Raw genomic sequence first — 18,245 nt, forward strand, 5'->3', positions numbered from 1 at the left:
TTTCTGTCTGAAATAAATGTAAACTACTCCCAAGTGCGCCTCATGCTGGTTTCTGGAGGAATTAACAGATTGTTAGACTTGAACTCTAGGGCTAGGGGCGTTAAAAAATAACCTCAAACTATTATTTCACACTTATTTCATGGGTAAAGATGGTAATGATTTGAATAAAGTGTACTTTTTACTTTGTGAAATCATGACAACCTTGGGATGGGGTCTTAACTGGGCGACCCCTCAAAATCTTGACCTAATTCAAACACTGAATATGTATACATTTGGTACCAATATGTACTGTACCTCGGACGTACAAGTATAACCTCTTTAGGTGCAAAGTTGTACTTTTTAAAAGGGTACCGTCCTGGTGAAGGGGCCTAATCCTAAACATAAAATATTGATTGGTCTCTAGATAGAGCTCAGGTCCCTACTTCAGTGTAGCTTAATGAGATTCAAATTTGTTGTAAAAACTTCCAAAGTAGTGAGCATTTTTAGTTGTGAAGTGAGTCAAGTGTTGGCAGCTGTAACGAATCCAGAAATACCTTATTATTTCTGATTTTAGAAACAGCTGCTGAAGACTGGCCCATTAAGAGAGTTAGAAAACCTTTCTTTTTTTAGAGAAAGTGCATTATTCATCCTTGTAAAAAGGCCTTTTTGGACAAGATTTAAATTCTGTAATGTAACACCACATCATATTGTGAATGGCTCATCTCCAGCTGGGTTTGGTCTTTCAAACTACAGGAACAAATTATTGTTGCGCTTGAACATGGTGCCTCAAAATCCCTCCAAAGATGATTCATCCCCCATTTATACCAACGATCCTGTTTCCTTGTATCCTCCCTTCTTCTCTCCTTCTTTTATATGATCCGTGCTCTTTTTCCATGCCATGATGAATGCCTCTGACCTCATGACCCCCGAGTATGTATGACTGATCTCTATGCCAGCCAACCACAAAGCCGGACGGCATTGATTTCCCCTCCTGATCCCTCCCTTTTGTCTGCAGGGATTATTCCCATGGCAACGCTGGTGGTCCGTAAGGTAACATTCTTGGAGGCAGCGTCGCGGTGAAAGTAATAGACCCTCGCCAAGCCCAGGGGGTAAACTTATTCCACTTCACCCAGACTGAACCTTTAAGGGAAATCTATTAGGAACGTTTTGTTTCCTTGCCAGGCATCTCGTAAGGTTTACTCTGTAAGGAGGAGGCAGCCTGAGGACAGAAAGAAATGAGGAAAAAAGAATTCACAGATTGAGTTGCTTGTTAAGTTATAAGAACAGAATACACATGCATTTTGGTTGGAAGCCATACTATGAAATACTATTAAATCATTTTTTGCTCAATTTCTCATACAGTAGATCTCATATATCATTTTTGTATATTCAAATGTGGCATCCACATTTTAAAACGTTTTGTTGAAACATACACATACCAAAAATGATGTTAACATTGGTGCCCCTGGGTAAGACTACAATCTATAAACATGACATGATGTCTAACCACCATGGAAAACTGTGTCCAACGCATTTTTTCTTCCTGCCTCATCCTTGCATTTCTTTCCTGTCCCAAATCTTCACCCTATAAGCTTCTCATAGAGGCCTATGCTTTGTGAGTTATAGCCAGAGGCGGGTGTGATCTTGTTGCTGCTAATCTCTTGTGAATGAGTGCATGTGTCTGTATACCACTGTGTGCATTGCACTTTTGCATAGCTAACTCAACGGGGTCTTTGTGTCGAATCGTTCTTTGACAGCGCTGAAGTACCATCACTAATCACGATAATGCAGACACATGAGCCCGCTGACACTCACAACCCTGGACCTGCTTCAAGAGCACTAGACTGTTAAGTACTTGACACCTGTAGCGGATGTTGCTTGTCAAGGTTTTTGGAAAAAGCTGGAAAGTGCAAGAGAAAGGTCATGCTATGGAGCTGAGTCAGCTGACATACAGTCAGGGGTGTAAAAAGTACTCAAAAATGTTACTCAAGTGAAAGTACAAGTACTAAGTGTAAATTTTAATTAATTAAAAGTAAAAGTATCTGTCCTGATCATACTTGAGTAAAAGTAAAAAAGTACACATTACAATTGTACTAAAAAGTAAAAGTAACAGGAAGAATAAAAACTAGAGATTCTTGTTTAAGCTTTTAATCTCTAAAAACATGAAGTGAATGAACCATTTATTTGTCAAACTATAAAACTATTAACTAATTTCAGTATGCAACATGTTACTCAAAGTTTGTAGAACCTCGAATTTAACTTAAATTTCAAGCTCTATCAAGCCTGTCACAGGCAGCTTTTTGGTTACATTGTGCTGTTGCGTCACATAAATCCTAAACACGTCAGACGTTGAGGCAGATTTTCGTGCCAGTATGACGTCATTGCCATAGAAACAGTGCAGATAATCTGGAAAACGGCACGCTACAGGACGCACAGATCGGATCTGAACAGTTAATATGGACAGCAAGTCTGTCAAATTGGATATGCACCAAAATCAGATTTGGACTGACAGTGTGAACAAGGTCTTAGTCATGTTAGAGATGCTACAAATAGTAGGGAACGTGTCTCATGGGAACACACTTCATGTGTTGTCGGTTTCAAAGAAAAAAATCTTCATCATCAGATGAACTGTTGGCCAATTCCTTAGTGTGGTCTAAAGGCTCCAGAATAAATAAGATTTAAATTAAACTGGCCATCAGCGCAATTCAATTGGTTTGGTAAGAGCAAGGAATGGGTAGAATAAAGTGATCTCTAAAAAAGAAGTACTTTTTGATTGTAAATTAAATTGTAAGGAGTAAAAAGTATGTTTTTGTCTTAAAAAATTTAATTAAGTAAAAGTATTGATTTTGACTGTTACTTTATTTACGTGGTTCGGCCGTTCGTCCACACGGAAACGCAGTATGACGTCACTGAAACAGAACATTTTTGAAAACCCCTGCCAGGGTGAGTATTTTAAGAAACGGTGGTTGCGGTGGTGTTGTGTAAACGGGTATTTGCCTTGCGACGTCAATTTTGTTAGGCTTCTGATTGGCCAAGGTGGCGTTACGATTTGAGTTATATCACTGGTGTGGCATGCTCTTGACAGTGCGTGATCACGTGTTTTTGCGTGTTCATGTAGGCAGAGATTTCTGTTAAACCGAAAATGTGTGGAGGGAAATTTTCTTTTAACCGTAGAAAGGAAAACCTCCAATTATAAAAATAACTGTGTCCGTGTGGACTAGGCCTCAGTGTGACTACAAGGAAATGTGGAAATAAATGCTGGGTCATTTTTAGCAGTTTTGGGTCAAAAAGAACCCAACACGTTGGGTTGTAATTTATGCCCAACGGTGGATTGAAAATATCCCATCATTTTTTTAAAGATATATTTGTGCAAGTACAACAAATGCTTCTTTGTTGCTTTACGTCTTTCTTATCAAAAGTATATTATGTATTAAAATTATGAGTTTCAGATTTAACCCTTTAACCCATGGCTGGCTAAATTATGAATATACCCAACCGCTGGGTGTATTTAACCTAGAAAATGTACATTTTTGACCCAGCCATAACCCATATTTTTTGTGGGCTGGGCTCATTCTGAACAGGCAGCTGATTTCTCCCATCACCTATAGTTGCTGTAGTTTACGTGTCTCGTGTAAATCTGTTGGTATCACGCAAGGGGTATTAGGTCATATTGAACACACATCCTGCCAGCTGTGTCTGCACTTCCTGTTTTAATTTTTCTGTTGAGAAGCCAATAAAATCACATTGTAACGCTTCAGACGTCTGCTTACATTTGGAAAAAAATGTTACAGTGTGTAATTTGGGTAACACTTAAAAATAGGGTCTCTTTTATTAATATGTTATTTGTTACATTAACTAATCCAACATATGCAGCCATTTATTCATCTTTGTTAAAGTTATTTAAGTTTATTATAATGGGTGTTTATTGTGCATTATTTTTAAATATCCTATTTATTAGTACATTTATTAGTAATTTATTAACATTACAAACTGCTGTAGAATTATTGCTCATTGTTAATCAATGTTAACTTTAAATATTTAAATTCACAAGTTTAATTAAACTTTATTTCTATAACTTTTCAGAGTTTTGAATTGCTGCAAATCAGCTTCACAGTAAATAGCATAGTAATAAATAAATAAATAAAATAAGAAAATACAAAGAATACATGCTTTTATTATTTCACAAAATATGTACTTTATTGATACTAACTGTGAAAATAATTGTCTGTAGGTAATCACATGCTATTTATAAATTATGCATATACAGTTTTCCATACAATGTATTTGCGATAGTAAACATACACAATTTATTATGTATTATTATAATTATGTATATTATAGTATTATTGTAAACACAGACAGATTCAAAAGTTTGAGATCGTGGAGTTCTGTAGTTCGCTACACGTTGCTATGGCAACAGCTGACTAGGGCTTTTGTTTACACTAGCAACCGCAGGCAAATGAGCTCGCTAGCTTTAGTTAACTCACAACATAAACACTAAGCTTCTGACAGTTTTATTAGGCTATATATAGATTCATATGGTATTTCTTTTGAAAATATAGATTGATAAGAAATGGATTCTGATGCTTTGCATTATTTTGTGGATTTAGCAGCTGGTTCACTAGTTCGCCTGCGCATTCAGGTCTTAATGATTAATGGTAAACAAACTTGGCTTGCTGTCCTCGAAGGGAGCTCTGTACCTGAGCTCTGAACCTTCAGAGAGAGCGAACCTGAGGCTGGGGCTCGAGCCACAAGTTCAACCCCCTGCAACTGAACTGCAAAGAGGAAGAAGGAGAGAGTGAAGGAGGAGATGGGGAGGAGGAGGGATGTCGGAAAAGAAAGCAGCTGGACAGGAAGGCCTGAAGGCTGCCTTATATACGCCCATGATGATGATGATTGACAGGCCTGAATGTTTAGGCTCCTCCCGAACCTACGTTTAGAACTGCATTTCACTAGTTCGCCTGCGCATTCAGGTCTTAATGATTAATGGTAAACAAACTTGGCTTGCTGTCCTCGAAGGGAGCTCTGTACCTGAGCTCTGAACCTTCAGAGAGAGCGAACCTGAGGCTGGGGCTCGAGCCACAAGTTCAACCCCCAAAAGAGTGTTTGATGGACAGCAAGTTGAGCAGGAGCCTGCGAGTAATTAAGGTCTGTAAGATTTATCCTCTCTCTCCCCCCCAAAAAATGGGTAGAATATCATCAAACCATTTCTTCTTCCTCTTACTGAATTACTACTGCGGTAGTAAGAGCGAAGATGAAATCACTGCTGCGGCAGTGAAAGAATTGTACAGAAAAAGATGTGCAAAGTTTCAGCTTAAGACTCCTGCGGGAGTCAATGGGAAGCGTGCGGCCTGGGGCTCCTGCGGGAGCAAGGCTGAATCACTACTGTGGTAGTGCAAGCGTTATGAAATCACTGCTGCGGCAGTGAGCAAAGTTATACAAACGAAGCTGTGCGAAATTTTGGCTTAAGACTCCTGCGGGAGTTACTGGGAAGCGCACGGACTGGGGCTCCTGCGGGAGCAAGGCTGAATCACTACTGCGGTAGTGCGAGCGTTATGAAATCACTGCTGTGGCTGTGAGCAAAGTTATACAGAAAAAGCTGTGCAAAATGTTTGGCTTTAGACTCCTGCGGGAGTTACTGGGAAGCGAACAGACTGGGGCTCAAAGGGGAGCAAGGCTGAATCACTACTGCGGGAGTGCGAGCGTTATGAAATCACTGCTGCGGCAGTGAGCAAAGTTATGCGGAAAAAATGTGCAAAATTTGGGCTTATTTTAGCTCTAGCTATAGACACTATATGCTACGCATCAGTTACAGGCTATGTATTGTAACTGTGTTTGCTTGTATAGTCCCTGTCAAATAAACAAATAATAACTCCTGCGGGAGTAGGAAATGCGCTGTCTGGGGCTTCGGAGCGAGCGGGATAAGATCACTACTAAGGCAGTGAGAAAAAAGGTTGCGGCAACTGTTAAATAAGAGCGCGATCGGCTGGGATCAATACTGTGGTAGTATGAGCGGGACAAAATCGCTGCTGAAATCAATGCGTATCGAGCGAAAGGTTGTTAGAGGCTGATTGTGGTTGATAATTAGCCAACATGTTCATTAGATTTTTGTTGACAAATAACTGCGCAAAAAACACACGAACATTGGAAACAATCGTGAACACGTTTTTTGGAGCAACGGACTATATTATTTAGGATAAATTTCTATAGGAGGAAAAACGCAAAATAAGAACATCTTGTGACTATTTTGTGGGCTCGTCTGCTTACTTTAGAGAACTGTGTTAAGAGGTTGGTATCCGGTGGGACCAGCGGGACCCAACTCGAACCTTGTGGGAGCATGCAGCTTACCTTTGCTGCGGGTGGGACTGGGCAGATAAAAAAGCTAGTGGTCCCAGGGTTTCTCTTTGATATAAGTGTCAACAAATAAGAATAAAGAATAAAGAATAAGAATAAAATTAAAACTGGAACGGAAGACTGACATTTTTTGTTACATCGCCTTGCAGATGGCTCTGCGAGGCGATGCATAAATTGAAAAAGCGTGAATATGTACAAAAAAATATATGGACGTTATAGAATATGCATCTGCGGCCGGTCAGTTTATGGGAAAAAAGCAGTGTTTCTCGATTGTTATAATACGTGAGATCAAAGTCCAAAGACGTGATCCACTTAGCTTTGCAGCTAGCACGGCACCCTTTAATCCCAGATAGCACGGGTACGACTGTAAGATGTCTGATAAAGATCTGGAGAAGTGGAATACATTTGGTGTGTTAAAACATCTTATAAAGGTCTTAGAAAGAGCTGCTTTACATGAGCACTTTACATACATTATAAATCAAAAACATCTTTAATATGTCTATGACATCTTTTAGGAAACGTCCCAGAGACGTATTGCAGATGAGCAAACAATCTAAATAATGTGACTTGCAGATGTAAACACAGACATCAAATAGACATCTTCGAGATGTACGTGTGCTATCAGGGATGCGTTTGAAATGACACCTCTGGACACCTAGACAGCACGGGTACGACTGAAAAAGCATGATAAGGATCTGGAGCTCTGGGGAAAAAAAAAAAAATTTGGGTGAGTAAACATCTCATAACAACCTGGAATAAAATTTCACGGCAGCCTGCCGCCAAATTGGCTTGCTGCCAGCCAGCCGCTTTGCTTTTATGAACCAAAGTCAAACTTTCCGAATTTGGCATTCAATAGAAAAATCGTTGATCAGTTTCACGAGCAGAGCATTCGCGTCGCGCACGCACAACATCTCTGCAGCGGGTATAGTGAGAAATTTGAGAAGGGCGAGTCATGTATTGCAGATGTGCAATTTAATCATCAAAAATTACATATTGCAGGTGAAAATGTAGCGTAGACATCAAATAGACGTGTATGTGTGCTATCAGCAATGTAGAAGCACTCTCATATGAAAAAATTATTACAAACGCAAGAGCAAGCGGCTCGTTTGCAGACTATCGACCGGTACACGGAGACGCACCCACATACATGAATACTGCGGCTCAGCCATTGTTGTAACTTTGACTGTGCCCTAGATTGCAAACGTAAGGTGCTCTCGTTTTGTGAACAATTGATCTTTAATCTGTGATCAATTCTCAAAAGTAAAGTTTAGCTACACAAAACAAAAAATCCAAGAACGGAGCTAGAAGTTCATAAACTATATTTAAGACTGTCGACGACAGGGGAAAGTTCCCTCTCGCCCCTAACATTTTTTAAATTAAAGCTTATTGAAAACTGGCCGTGAGGACGAAGGCCAGGATCTGCTGCGGTAAAGAGAAATAAAAATTCTGACAAATTATAGTGAAGTAAGCAGCCGAAATCATTGCTGCGGCAATGAAGTAAAATTTATTTAAAAGTTGGGTGCTAGGACGAAAACAGAAATCGCTGCTGTGGTAGAGAAATTTAAACATTTTCTAACAAATTATTGTGAAAAAGCAGACGAAATCATTGCTGCTGCAATGAAGTAAAATTTATTTAAAAGCTGGGTGTGAAGACGAAAACGAGGATCATTGCTGCGGTAGAGAAATATAAAAATGTTCTCTGACAAATAATCGTGAAAGAAGCAGCCGAAATCATTGCTGCGGCAATGAAGTAAAATTCATTTAAAAGCTGGGTTTGAGGACGCCAACAGGAATCACTTCTTCGGGAGAGAAAATTAGAACATTTTGTGCCAGATTATAGTGAAAAACCAGCCGAAAAATAAATAAATGCTGCGGCCATGAAGTAAAATTAATTTAGAAACTGGGAGTGAGGACGAAAACAGGAGTCACTGCTGCGGTAAAGAAATATAAAAATTATCTTTGACAAATGATTGTAAAAGCAGCCAAAATCATTGCTGCGGCAATGAAGTAAAAATAATTTAATCAGCTGGGTGTGATGAAGAAAACCTGGATCACTGATGTGGTGGGAAAAAAAAGTTATTTTCTCTGACAATTATCAAGGGAGAAACAGCCGAAATAATTGCTGCGGCAATGAAGTAAAATAAATTTAAAGCTGGGTGTTAGGATGGAGGCTGGATCACTACTGTGGAAGAAAAATTGTAAATTTACTCTGACGAATTATTGTGAAAGTGGCTGAATTCATCGCTGAAACAATGAGGTAAAATTAATTTAAAAGCTGGGTGATAGGACGAAACCGGGATCACAACTGCAAATAGAAAAAATTGACAATTTTCTCTGACAAAGTATCGTGAGAGGACGAAATTACTGAGGTGGAGAAATATCAAGTTTAACTGGGGCTGGTGAATGATCGGAGTCCGGGAACACTGCTGCGGCAGTGAGAAATGGATTTTAACTGGCGCTATTGCGGTTGATCAGATAACTGCTGTTGGCCTTGAGATTGAAAATGAAATCAAGTGCGGGAGCGGTGTTTGTGGTTGCTGCTGCGGCTGAGGGAATGAACTTTAGGTGAGACAGGTGGAAATTATTCGATGGTAAAGAATTATGTGCGCTTCTAGTAGAAACCGGCGTTTAGGGATGAAGTCCTGCAGTTGGTTACGAGGTGAGTTAATACAGACAAATCTTCTTTAGTCCATAAGTCTATAAAGTTTATTGGCATAACTCCGCGGCGTGATATTTAATGACCTGATATCAATTTAATGGTGCGGCGATGAGAGACAATACCGAAGAACGATTTCAAATTGCGAAGCGTGTTTAAATGTTTTAATAAACACTGTGGTTTGGCTGTTGGACAAATTGTGAATAGCAATGAGACCGGGGTTTGGTCGCCTGTTAATTAAGCACTAATTAGCATCAACCGAACCGCGTTTTTTTTGAGATGTTCTAATCAATTATGAATAATATTTAAAGCAATGAAGAAGCAATATATTTAACGAATAAACATTATATGCTTATTAGGTTGATGAAAGTGGACTAGCTTACCGTGATAGTGCGAGCGGCGGTTCTGTAACGGAGAGAAACGGAGATCCCTACTGCGGTAGAGATGAAGCGACAGAAAGATCAGCTTTAAATAATACTTAACCGGACTCGTGGCGAGCCCGTGTGAGCAGGCAAGCCTGCAACAAATCTCTTTGATTGATCCATACAATACAATGCTATTTAATGTATATGCGTCTTTACTATGAAGTATAGAAACGTGCCATTTAAAACACGAGATAGGCTATCTTATATTTATAAAGAATGTACCCTGGATGAGGAAAATAACTACAATCCGATTTCTGCATTGCTTGAAAAGTAAAAACGTAAATGAAATGAAAGTTTAATAAAGACATATTTATGAGATTGTTATTTTGTTCATGTTCTTATATGTGTCAAGTTTTTGTGTTACAACAATAGGGTTGTTCCGACAGACGACTTTTTCTATCCTTAGCTTTGTGTTGGGTTTTTTGAACTCAATTGCTCGATGCTGTCGGTTCAAAGAAAAGTGCATCAGTTAGCGCGTCATGCCTTTCGCCTTTTGGGCTGCACGCGGCCGCGGACCCTCTCGATGACGAAAATGACGTCATGCGGACGGCGCGCATACGCGGACGTCCCTAGTATACTTTCGGCTTCGTGTGCGCGAAAGCGGAGGCTCGTTGTAGACCATTGCGTGGGATCCTTGCCCGTCCGCGGAGACTGTCATATCATGTATGCGTGCGGGGCCAGTGGAATGCGGTGTTGCCTTGGATGGAAGAACGCGGGAGCGTGTAGCGAATTCTTCTACAGAGCTGTGAGAAAAATATAAACTATCGAGAAGAACGAAAAAACGAGCAGTTTGATTGAATTTACAATAAGGTAGGTTTCACTACGATTAACTCTGGATTATAAAGCTCCGATAATTGTTAGCTTTGATGGAAAATGGATTAATAAACGCGAAAACAAGTGCAACACAGTCCTGTGGGCCGCCATTGTTGTTTTGGGTCGATCGCGCATGCGTAGACGGAATTAACAGAAGCGCATGATGTCACGTCGCCGTTGACAAACAGCGTTTGCAATCGAGCATGCGGTTGTCGTGTAAAAGAACATCCGAAATGCAAAAATATTGAGCACAGCCCCTGACATCAACTACAGCGGTAGTGAGAGCGGGTACTAAAAAAGCTGCTGCATTGGTATTTAAAAATATATTTCCCAAGTTAGTAGGAGCTGGAGCTCGTTGTGTAGACGTGATTCCGGAAACGGGCGGGGCCAAAATCCGGAAAAGAAAGCAGCTGGACAGGAAGGCCTGAAGGCTGCCTTATATACGCCCATGATGATGATGATTGACAGGCCTGAATGTTTAGGCTCCTCCCGAACCTACGTTTAGAACTGCATTAATGGTTTGACTTTGAGCAGTGAGCAGAGAGCTGCACTTCAAACCTCTCTCGTCATACTAAAGAGGAACTACAAATTCAGCCGTGTTTTATTCTGGGGGAGGATTTTGGGCATAAAAGGTGATTATTTCATTGCCCAAGGGATTGGAGAAGATGAAATGAACCATAAAAAGACTTTATACAGGTAAGAAATCACATACCTGTTCTTTAAAGTTTAACTGTGATTGTCTTTAATGTATTGTAATGTAATGGTCTTTAGCTAAACATGTACATAAACTCAAAACACATACAGATCATAAAATATACAGAAAGAAATGTGAATTAAATAACCTATTATATAGTATTAAATCATAATTATAATTTAAAAAGCATTGACTTTATTTATTGTTTTATTAAAAACATTTCCCTTGTATATTCCAATATTTGGTGATTTTTATCAGAGTGCTATATTCATAAAAGCATGTTTTTTATATCATTTTTTTTATTTAATAGTTTGAACTGCATGGATTGGCACCTGCTTCCCCCCGCCACTGACTCCATGATCGCAGATGCAGAATTTGCAGCACAGGGGCGATTTACAGGTGACCCGTCCCATGAGTACGAGCACACCGAGAGACAAACCCAGGGAGAGGGAGATGAAACTAAAGAGGAAGAGGTCACGGTGAGAGACAAGGGGTGGGTGCGTATGGTATATAGGATGTAGAAAGGGTGTAATAAGCATCTGTCATTTTTGGAAAAAGGTATATGAAGGTACAAAACGTTTCACTGTGGCAGTACCTTCTTTAAAAGTCCACTTTTGTACCTAAAAGGTGCATCGTGATCCCGCTTAGGTAGACATTGGTTAACTTTTTGATGGCAGGGACCCCCATATATGATGAACCTTTAGGAAGGGACCCCTTTCCTAAAATATATATCACTATTTGTATTAAGAAACATTTAAACTGTGATAGACCAATAGTAATTGTGATATTATAAAGCTTAAATAATTGGTTACATTAGACATTTCACAATTTTTGCTTTGTCTTTTTTCACTTTAAATTTTCTGGGGTACATGGTGGTACCTCAAAAGTAAATAGCTGTACCTAAATGGTGCATATTAGAGCCTTTTTAAAAGGTAGCGTCCCAGCAACAACTTTTGTCCCTTTTTTCTGAGAGTGCATGATCTATCTATATTTTTTTCTGCATCACAGGATTAGGGTGTGTCTGTTTTGCAATAACATGCAAAGACATAATAGATATTTTGTCTTTATAAAGTCTAAACAGGTGGTAGACAAGAGAGGGCATGGAATAACTAAAAGTGATGAATGTCATGTTTATATTGGCGCATTTAACAGGTTTCTGTCTTTCCCACAGGTAAAAGTAAATGAGGAAAGCAGGTTGGCCACGACAGTGTTTAACATAGATAAGGATGCATCTGTAGTGCCACGAGGAGCATTTATTAAAACTCCCAGCGGCAAAGTGCAGACAAACCCAAGCTTTGGAGGTTTGCTTACAGCCAAACTCTTGGCAGTTCATATGAGTGTGTGTGTTTCTGTGTGTGTATGTGTGTATACACTGGAAATCAGTTGCAGCTGTGTGTATTTAAAACTATGTTCCCATCATATGGCAATGGTCATATGGCATCATTTGAGATGTGTGTCCTGAAATCTTAGTCTCAATTACAAAAGATCCCATCATTCATAATTCTCCAAAGATTGATGTTTAATCAGTCAGTTTGAAAGGAACTTTGATCTGGGATCAGCCGTTCTGTTCATGTTTTCTTTAATCTGGATGTTCACTCCTGAGATCAGTTTTAACTTTTGCAAACATGATCGCAGGTCTACGACCCACAGAAGCCGCAAAACTGCGCAACTATCTGCACTTTCGCAAGCCGGTTAACCTAAAGACAAAATCCATCTTGGAAATGGCGGAGCTAAACCCGGCGGTTGACTTCCTAGACCCTTTGAGTGAAGACATTCCTAAAGGTAATTCTAATTTTGTATAATTTCATGTGCTATTATTTTTTTCTTGCCAAATTTTACACACAAAATTGCTTTTTAATCCAAGCAAGAACACTCGTCTCCAACGTAGACTTAACGTAAGGTGAACAACACCTGTTAACACCAGCAGCATACCCAAAAATCAATGCTGACATGCAAATTGCATTGAGAGAGAGTCTCAGCAGTGGTGGGAAATATGAAGAGGGTGTAAAAAACCTTCTGTTTGCATGTGTGCTGGATTTCCCTGGGCAAATGACAGATATGATTTGGCAGCTGCCCGAGGCCCAACCAAAGCCAAGTAGACATCTGGGGTGTTCTTCTGCAAAACTATGATTCCGTTGTTCGCTTTTTTGTTTTCTTTTCGCGCAGAATCAGTTTCCACATCAACAATTGGTTTGGATTCTCATACATCTTTGTGCGCCGTCCTGCCATGTTGCTCAGTTGGGAGCAAGGAAGAAAAACGTTATTCAAAAACCATTCGTTGGTGTTCTTTGCGAAATCACAAGCTTGTTGAAAGGCATTCATCAAACATGCTTTATGAAGCTTGCCTGCTGCTTGCACAAGCTATAGACAGCTATATTGATGCAGCTGTAAAGTTCCTAGTGGAATATCTGGTTCGACCGAGTCGGAATTTTAACCACATGCAATCTGAGTTGTTTAACATACTGATTACTAGAGGTTTAACCCTACATTTATCAAAAAACATGTCTTTAGACACCTCAACTCAGAATTCTGTGGAATATTCCTCATGGGAATATCGGCAAATGAAGCCTTGCGGTTTCTCTGTATAGTTCGATGACATGGTCACCATGCTGGAGACATGCCCAGATTTCCAGTGTGTTAGAAACATCTCAGCTGTTTCATTAAATGAGCTGATGTTATTTCTCTCTCCAAGGGATGGTGACTCACCTCAGGCAGTACTCAAGTTGATGTGATTTGTCTTTAGAAGCTAAATGCTTTGATAAAGTAAAGCAGGTATTTTGGCTCAGACAGTGAGCATTTTCCTCTTTATCCCCTTGACCGATCAGGTGGACAAAACCTAATACCATCTCTGCAGAGGTGGATGGGTTCATTTGGAAGGCTGGGAAAGGTATTTACCGCTCTCCACCCTCGACTTCACTTGGGTTTCTATAAATTTGGCCTTAATGGGAAATAGTGGAGAGATCTCACAAGATCTTGGAAAGGAAGAAAATATTGTACAACCTCATGACTCTACAGTCAAACTGTAATGGATGGATGGGGATGTTTCAGTCAATGCAGATGAAAGTTGACCTTGTCCAATTTTTCAATCCCACCTTTAGTCTGTGACTTAAAACTGTTGTGCTTAGGGAGTATATGTACATGTTTAAAATCTGCAGTTCAAAGTGCAATTCAGCGTGCATGATCTCTCTAAACTGTTTACGTGATACTTCTATAGAACCGCTGCTTGATAAATATTTTGACTGGATATAATGCAAGGAGTCTTGACAATGGACATTATTGTTGACATTTGAATGTTTTATTTTGAACATTGTTAGTATTTCGTTTTCAGGACTTCAGAACTTTAGGCTTTCGCAGCACTGGTCGCTATCCAATAACAGCAGCTGGATGGATTGAGGGGCCACCCAGACAGACAGACTCCATAACGCCTCTTCTTTATACACTATTGTGATAATAGTCATCCATAGCAGAGCCAGCTCACTGTCACACAGTTTTCTTTTCCAGATTTTACTCAGCACTTTAAGAGTCTGCTTTCTGTCTGTGGTTATGTGTAACGCTTGATTATCCAGGTTTAGTTTATGCTAAATCCGTTCTGTCCATTTTTCCCTTTGATCATACAGAATAGGATAATGCTAGTCTTTTTTCAGGCACTGCACTTACTGTGTGTTCTCATCATAGGGTCATGGAGTCTGCAGTCGGAGCGGGGAGGCACTGTTTGTGTATTGCGCAGTTTATTGTGGCAGGGTCTCACTTTCTTCCACGTTCCTCAGACCCCTCAGCACGGATACATCTACATGGGTGATGGACTTATGAACCTCGATCTCCCCTTTATGTTATAGCAGCCAAATGACTTGGCACATTGATGTATTTTGGACGTGGAGATGCAATTTACTCTGACAGTAACTGTATTTTTTTTCTTATATTGTCTTTGAGGTAAACATAAACAAACTTGTTAATGTGTTTGGAAAGTCAAAGTAATGGTGTTTCACCCATGGCAATTATGAAACCGTACCTTGCTTTTTCTGAGAAACAAACACATGCAAACGCAGAAACAGCTGCTGATGAAGTAAACACAGCTATTTTATTTAGACATTCATCTTTACAATAATATAAATGTCAGCTTTCTCCAAAATCACGCTGTAACCACATCTTAGGACATTACAGGAATGTACATCTTCATCAACTCTGGATCTATTATCATTCATGTAACCATTAGCAACAATAAGAGTTCAGATCTTGTGCCATAAATCCTCTCTGTCCCTTCCATGAAGCATGTGTCAGGGTTTTGATTGAATAAACAGTTCTATTCATTAATGCTTTATGTAAAGTGGCTTCGGACCGTATCTAATGTTGTTTTTTAAAGCAGGATGTCCTACAGGCATTCTTTTCTTGCACCACTTCAGCCCTTTTTTGTAGATAGGGTTTACAGACTTCACAGAGTAACGTGTCAGATACCTGCAAGAGACCGTGAGATACTTTGATTAGTGGGATGCATGTAAGCTAACAATATAAGGCAAACTACAGTAGATATCATACCGGTTAAGAGGGGGGTTGGGCTTGGGTTTTGGAACGTGGCCTTCAGGCAAGCGTGGTCTATGATCTGGTAGAAGACCTGGAAAGTAATTGATAAAGGAATTGGTTTAGTTGTCATTGTTATATTTATTCATATGAATTTCAAAACAAGGATAAGACTTAAATATCTGTTTATATTTGTAACATAGTTATTTAAAAATAATAATAAAATACTTGTTGAAGTAAGTCACACTTTTAGCTTGAGAAAATGGGCAAACCTGCATCCTAAATTAGGTTTACTTAACATGAAGTGAATAAAAAAGCTAATTCAGGCAAAAACTCACCTGCACGATGGGCCATCTGCACACATATTGCAACCTTGGTGTGTTCATGAGCACAAAGACCCGTAATTCGCCTCGGCAGCATCCCACCATCTGAACGAATGAACTGGCTGAGCAGCAGCACATCCTGTGTCACATGAAAGTAAGATAAGCTTTTTACATGACTTCCAGAACTACAATACACAATCACATGATTCATGACACTTACTGTATAGTTGTATTTGTTTTGAAGGTTCCATCTATAAATGGGACATTTAGCAGTGGGATTGGGGGGCTGTGGTACCTCCGATGTAGGCTCTATAACACCTTCTATCTATTAAAATAATCAAAGAGATATAATAATATAGCCTCACACATATAAGAAATGGAAAGTTTCCTTGGTAGTTTACTTTTCATTAGTTGCTCAAGGACTGCAGAATAATGCAGCGTATTGTATTGTAGTTGTTAATACCAAAGACAACACTAGTATAGTTACTTACAACTGTCGTTTTGCCCTCCTTCTGCTCCACCACTGCAAAACATAACATATAGGAATTTATGATATTCTCTAATGTAGACGTTTTGAACGAAATTGTCCACAAAGCAGTAATGATTTTACAGTATAAGTATATCTTACTACCATTTAGGGCAGTTACAGTGAACGATGCTGTGCAAAACTCTTATAGCTACAGGCTAAAACACCAACAAACTCACCGTGTCTGAGTCCACGTGTTTGCGCATTTCCCCAAACTGCTATCCTTTGAAAAAGACCCCTTTGGATAAAATCGCTTTGAAAAGAGCTCAGTGCTGTCCTTACGGACTGCAACACACTGCGCGTCGCCATGCTTTCTCTGACCTTCACTTCCTGCTTGATGACGTAGTAGAAATCATATGCCAAAGTGTGCGCGCCATATTAGGGAGGGCAAGACTGCCATTTAAACAAACAAATGAACGTATAGCTGTTTGTACGTTCTTTCAACTATATTACATAAGTTTATACAATTATTGACCAAAAATAAGCCAAATCACTGCTTGACAAGCTTGAGTTCACAATTCTTTATAACAAGTGTAACTAGAGACAAAAGTTTTTTTAAACCACTTAAAATATAAATCATTACAATTACAAATAGTGCTTATAAACAATAAATAAATAAAACAAACAAACCCACAACTGCATCGTTTAATTCTGTGTTTAGGACAGTATTGACCTTCCCAATATGGCGCCGCTGTTGCCCTATCGCAGTAACGGACCAAAGCTGGCGGTCGGTGTAAACAAATGCGCCACAGGGTGATTAATTTAATTTAATTTAATAATGCCGATAAACTAAAGCCTTACTTTAACGGTTTCTTGTTACAATAAGATAACTTATGTTAATTAACTTTTTGTTGTGGCAGTATGATCACATTTCCACAAGATAACCTGAGATATTCATCAAGCAACAGTTATGGCGGCTTATTACCGGCGGTAAAACCGTCAAAAGGTAATTATACCAAATTGAAAGGATGTGTAAACAGTAAGTCGAGTTTGTTAAAATGTTTAATGTTAAGTACACAGAAAATTGACTTCAATGATGTTATCAAATGAATATGGTGTTTTGGGTGAATTTGTGAATCAAGCTAGGAGCCAACAAGGAAAAAAAATTTACACTAGAGAGATGATGATAAATGAAAACCAGTGTTGTATTCGAGACCAGCTCAATCGAGTCTGAGTCAAGACCGAGACCAGAGAGGGTTGAGTCCGAGACCGAGTCCACAACAAAACAAAAACAAATCTAATTGTGGCATGGTGGCCTAAGACTTTTGAACAATACTGTATAATTTTTATTAATAAATAAATGTTATTATGGTATTGCGTAAATAATTATCACCAACCACATAATAATTTCTCTTCTAAGATATAAATCAAGAATAAAATATAAATAATACAGAAATATATGTAGACAAAATTTACAATATTGTGCTGACTCGTTTACTGCTGGAATTATGTGAAGTGCCACTCTGTGTTTTAGCGCCACCTTCTTTTTGGGTAACATCGGCTTTTCTAATGCTTAAATCTCACTGGACGGGTGCGTGTTATTGCACTGCCATGAGGTAAAAGTCATGGCAGTGCAAAAACCACCTCAGGTCTGACCGTCTGACCTCACGCCAGTCTGATACGCGCAAAAAAATCACCAATCACTGTCCATGTCAATCTTACATCAGTCTATAGAAACAGTAATATATATTTTAAAAGGGACTCGTGTGGACTCGAGAATAAGTCTGATTCCAAATGTATTCGAGTACGAGTCGAGACCGAGTCAAAATGCTCACGAGTCCATGACAAGACCAAGACCATTAAAATATGGTATTGAGACCGAGTCCAAGACCGAGTCCGAGTCTCGAGTACTACAACACTGATGAAAACGAACAAAAGATTAGAGGCAAATTATAAATTAAAGAAGTCAAATTATATGAGAAATGCTTTATTTATGCAAAGTTGTCTTTCAGAACTATCT

At 39.3% G+C, this 18,245-nt stretch overlaps 2 protein-coding genes across 2 annotated transcripts; one reads left to right on the plus strand and one right to left on the minus strand.

Annotated features, from left to right (window-relative positions):
- The first annotated feature begins 4,417 nt into the window (after positions 1-4,417).
- Positions 4,418-14,818, plus strand: rsph9 (radial spoke head component 9). The gene is made up of 6 exons (XM_073811431.1): positions 4,418-4,603; positions 10,733-10,923; positions 11,232-11,400; positions 12,093-12,222; positions 12,557-12,703; positions 14,597-14,818. The coding sequence occupies exons 1-6, from the start codon at positions 4,553-4,555 to the stop codon at positions 14,755-14,757; spliced, it is 849 nt and encodes a 282-aa protein (XP_073667532.1). The 5' UTR covers positions 4,418-4,552; the 3' UTR covers positions 14,758-14,818.
- A 154-nt stretch (positions 14,819-14,972) lies between these two features.
- Positions 14,973-16,627, minus strand: mrps18a (mitochondrial ribosomal protein S18A). The gene is made up of 6 exons (XM_065265698.2): positions 16,465-16,627; positions 16,251-16,282; positions 15,980-16,084; positions 15,775-15,898; positions 15,455-15,530; positions 14,973-15,373 (listed from the first exon to the last, which is right to left on the minus strand). The coding sequence occupies exons 1-6, from the start codon at positions 16,592-16,594 to the stop codon at positions 15,229-15,231; spliced, it is 612 nt and encodes a 203-aa protein (XP_065121770.1). The 5' UTR covers positions 16,595-16,627; the 3' UTR covers positions 14,973-15,228.
- Positions 16,628-18,245: the final 1,618 nt, after the last annotated feature.

This window comes from Paramisgurnus dabryanus, chromosome 1 (genome assembly GCF_030506205.2).
Source record: "Paramisgurnus dabryanus chromosome 1, PD_genome_1.1, whole genome shotgun sequence".
In the NCBI taxonomy this organism is placed as follows: domain Eukaryota; kingdom Metazoa; phylum Chordata; class Actinopteri; order Cypriniformes; family Cobitidae; genus Paramisgurnus; species Paramisgurnus dabryanus.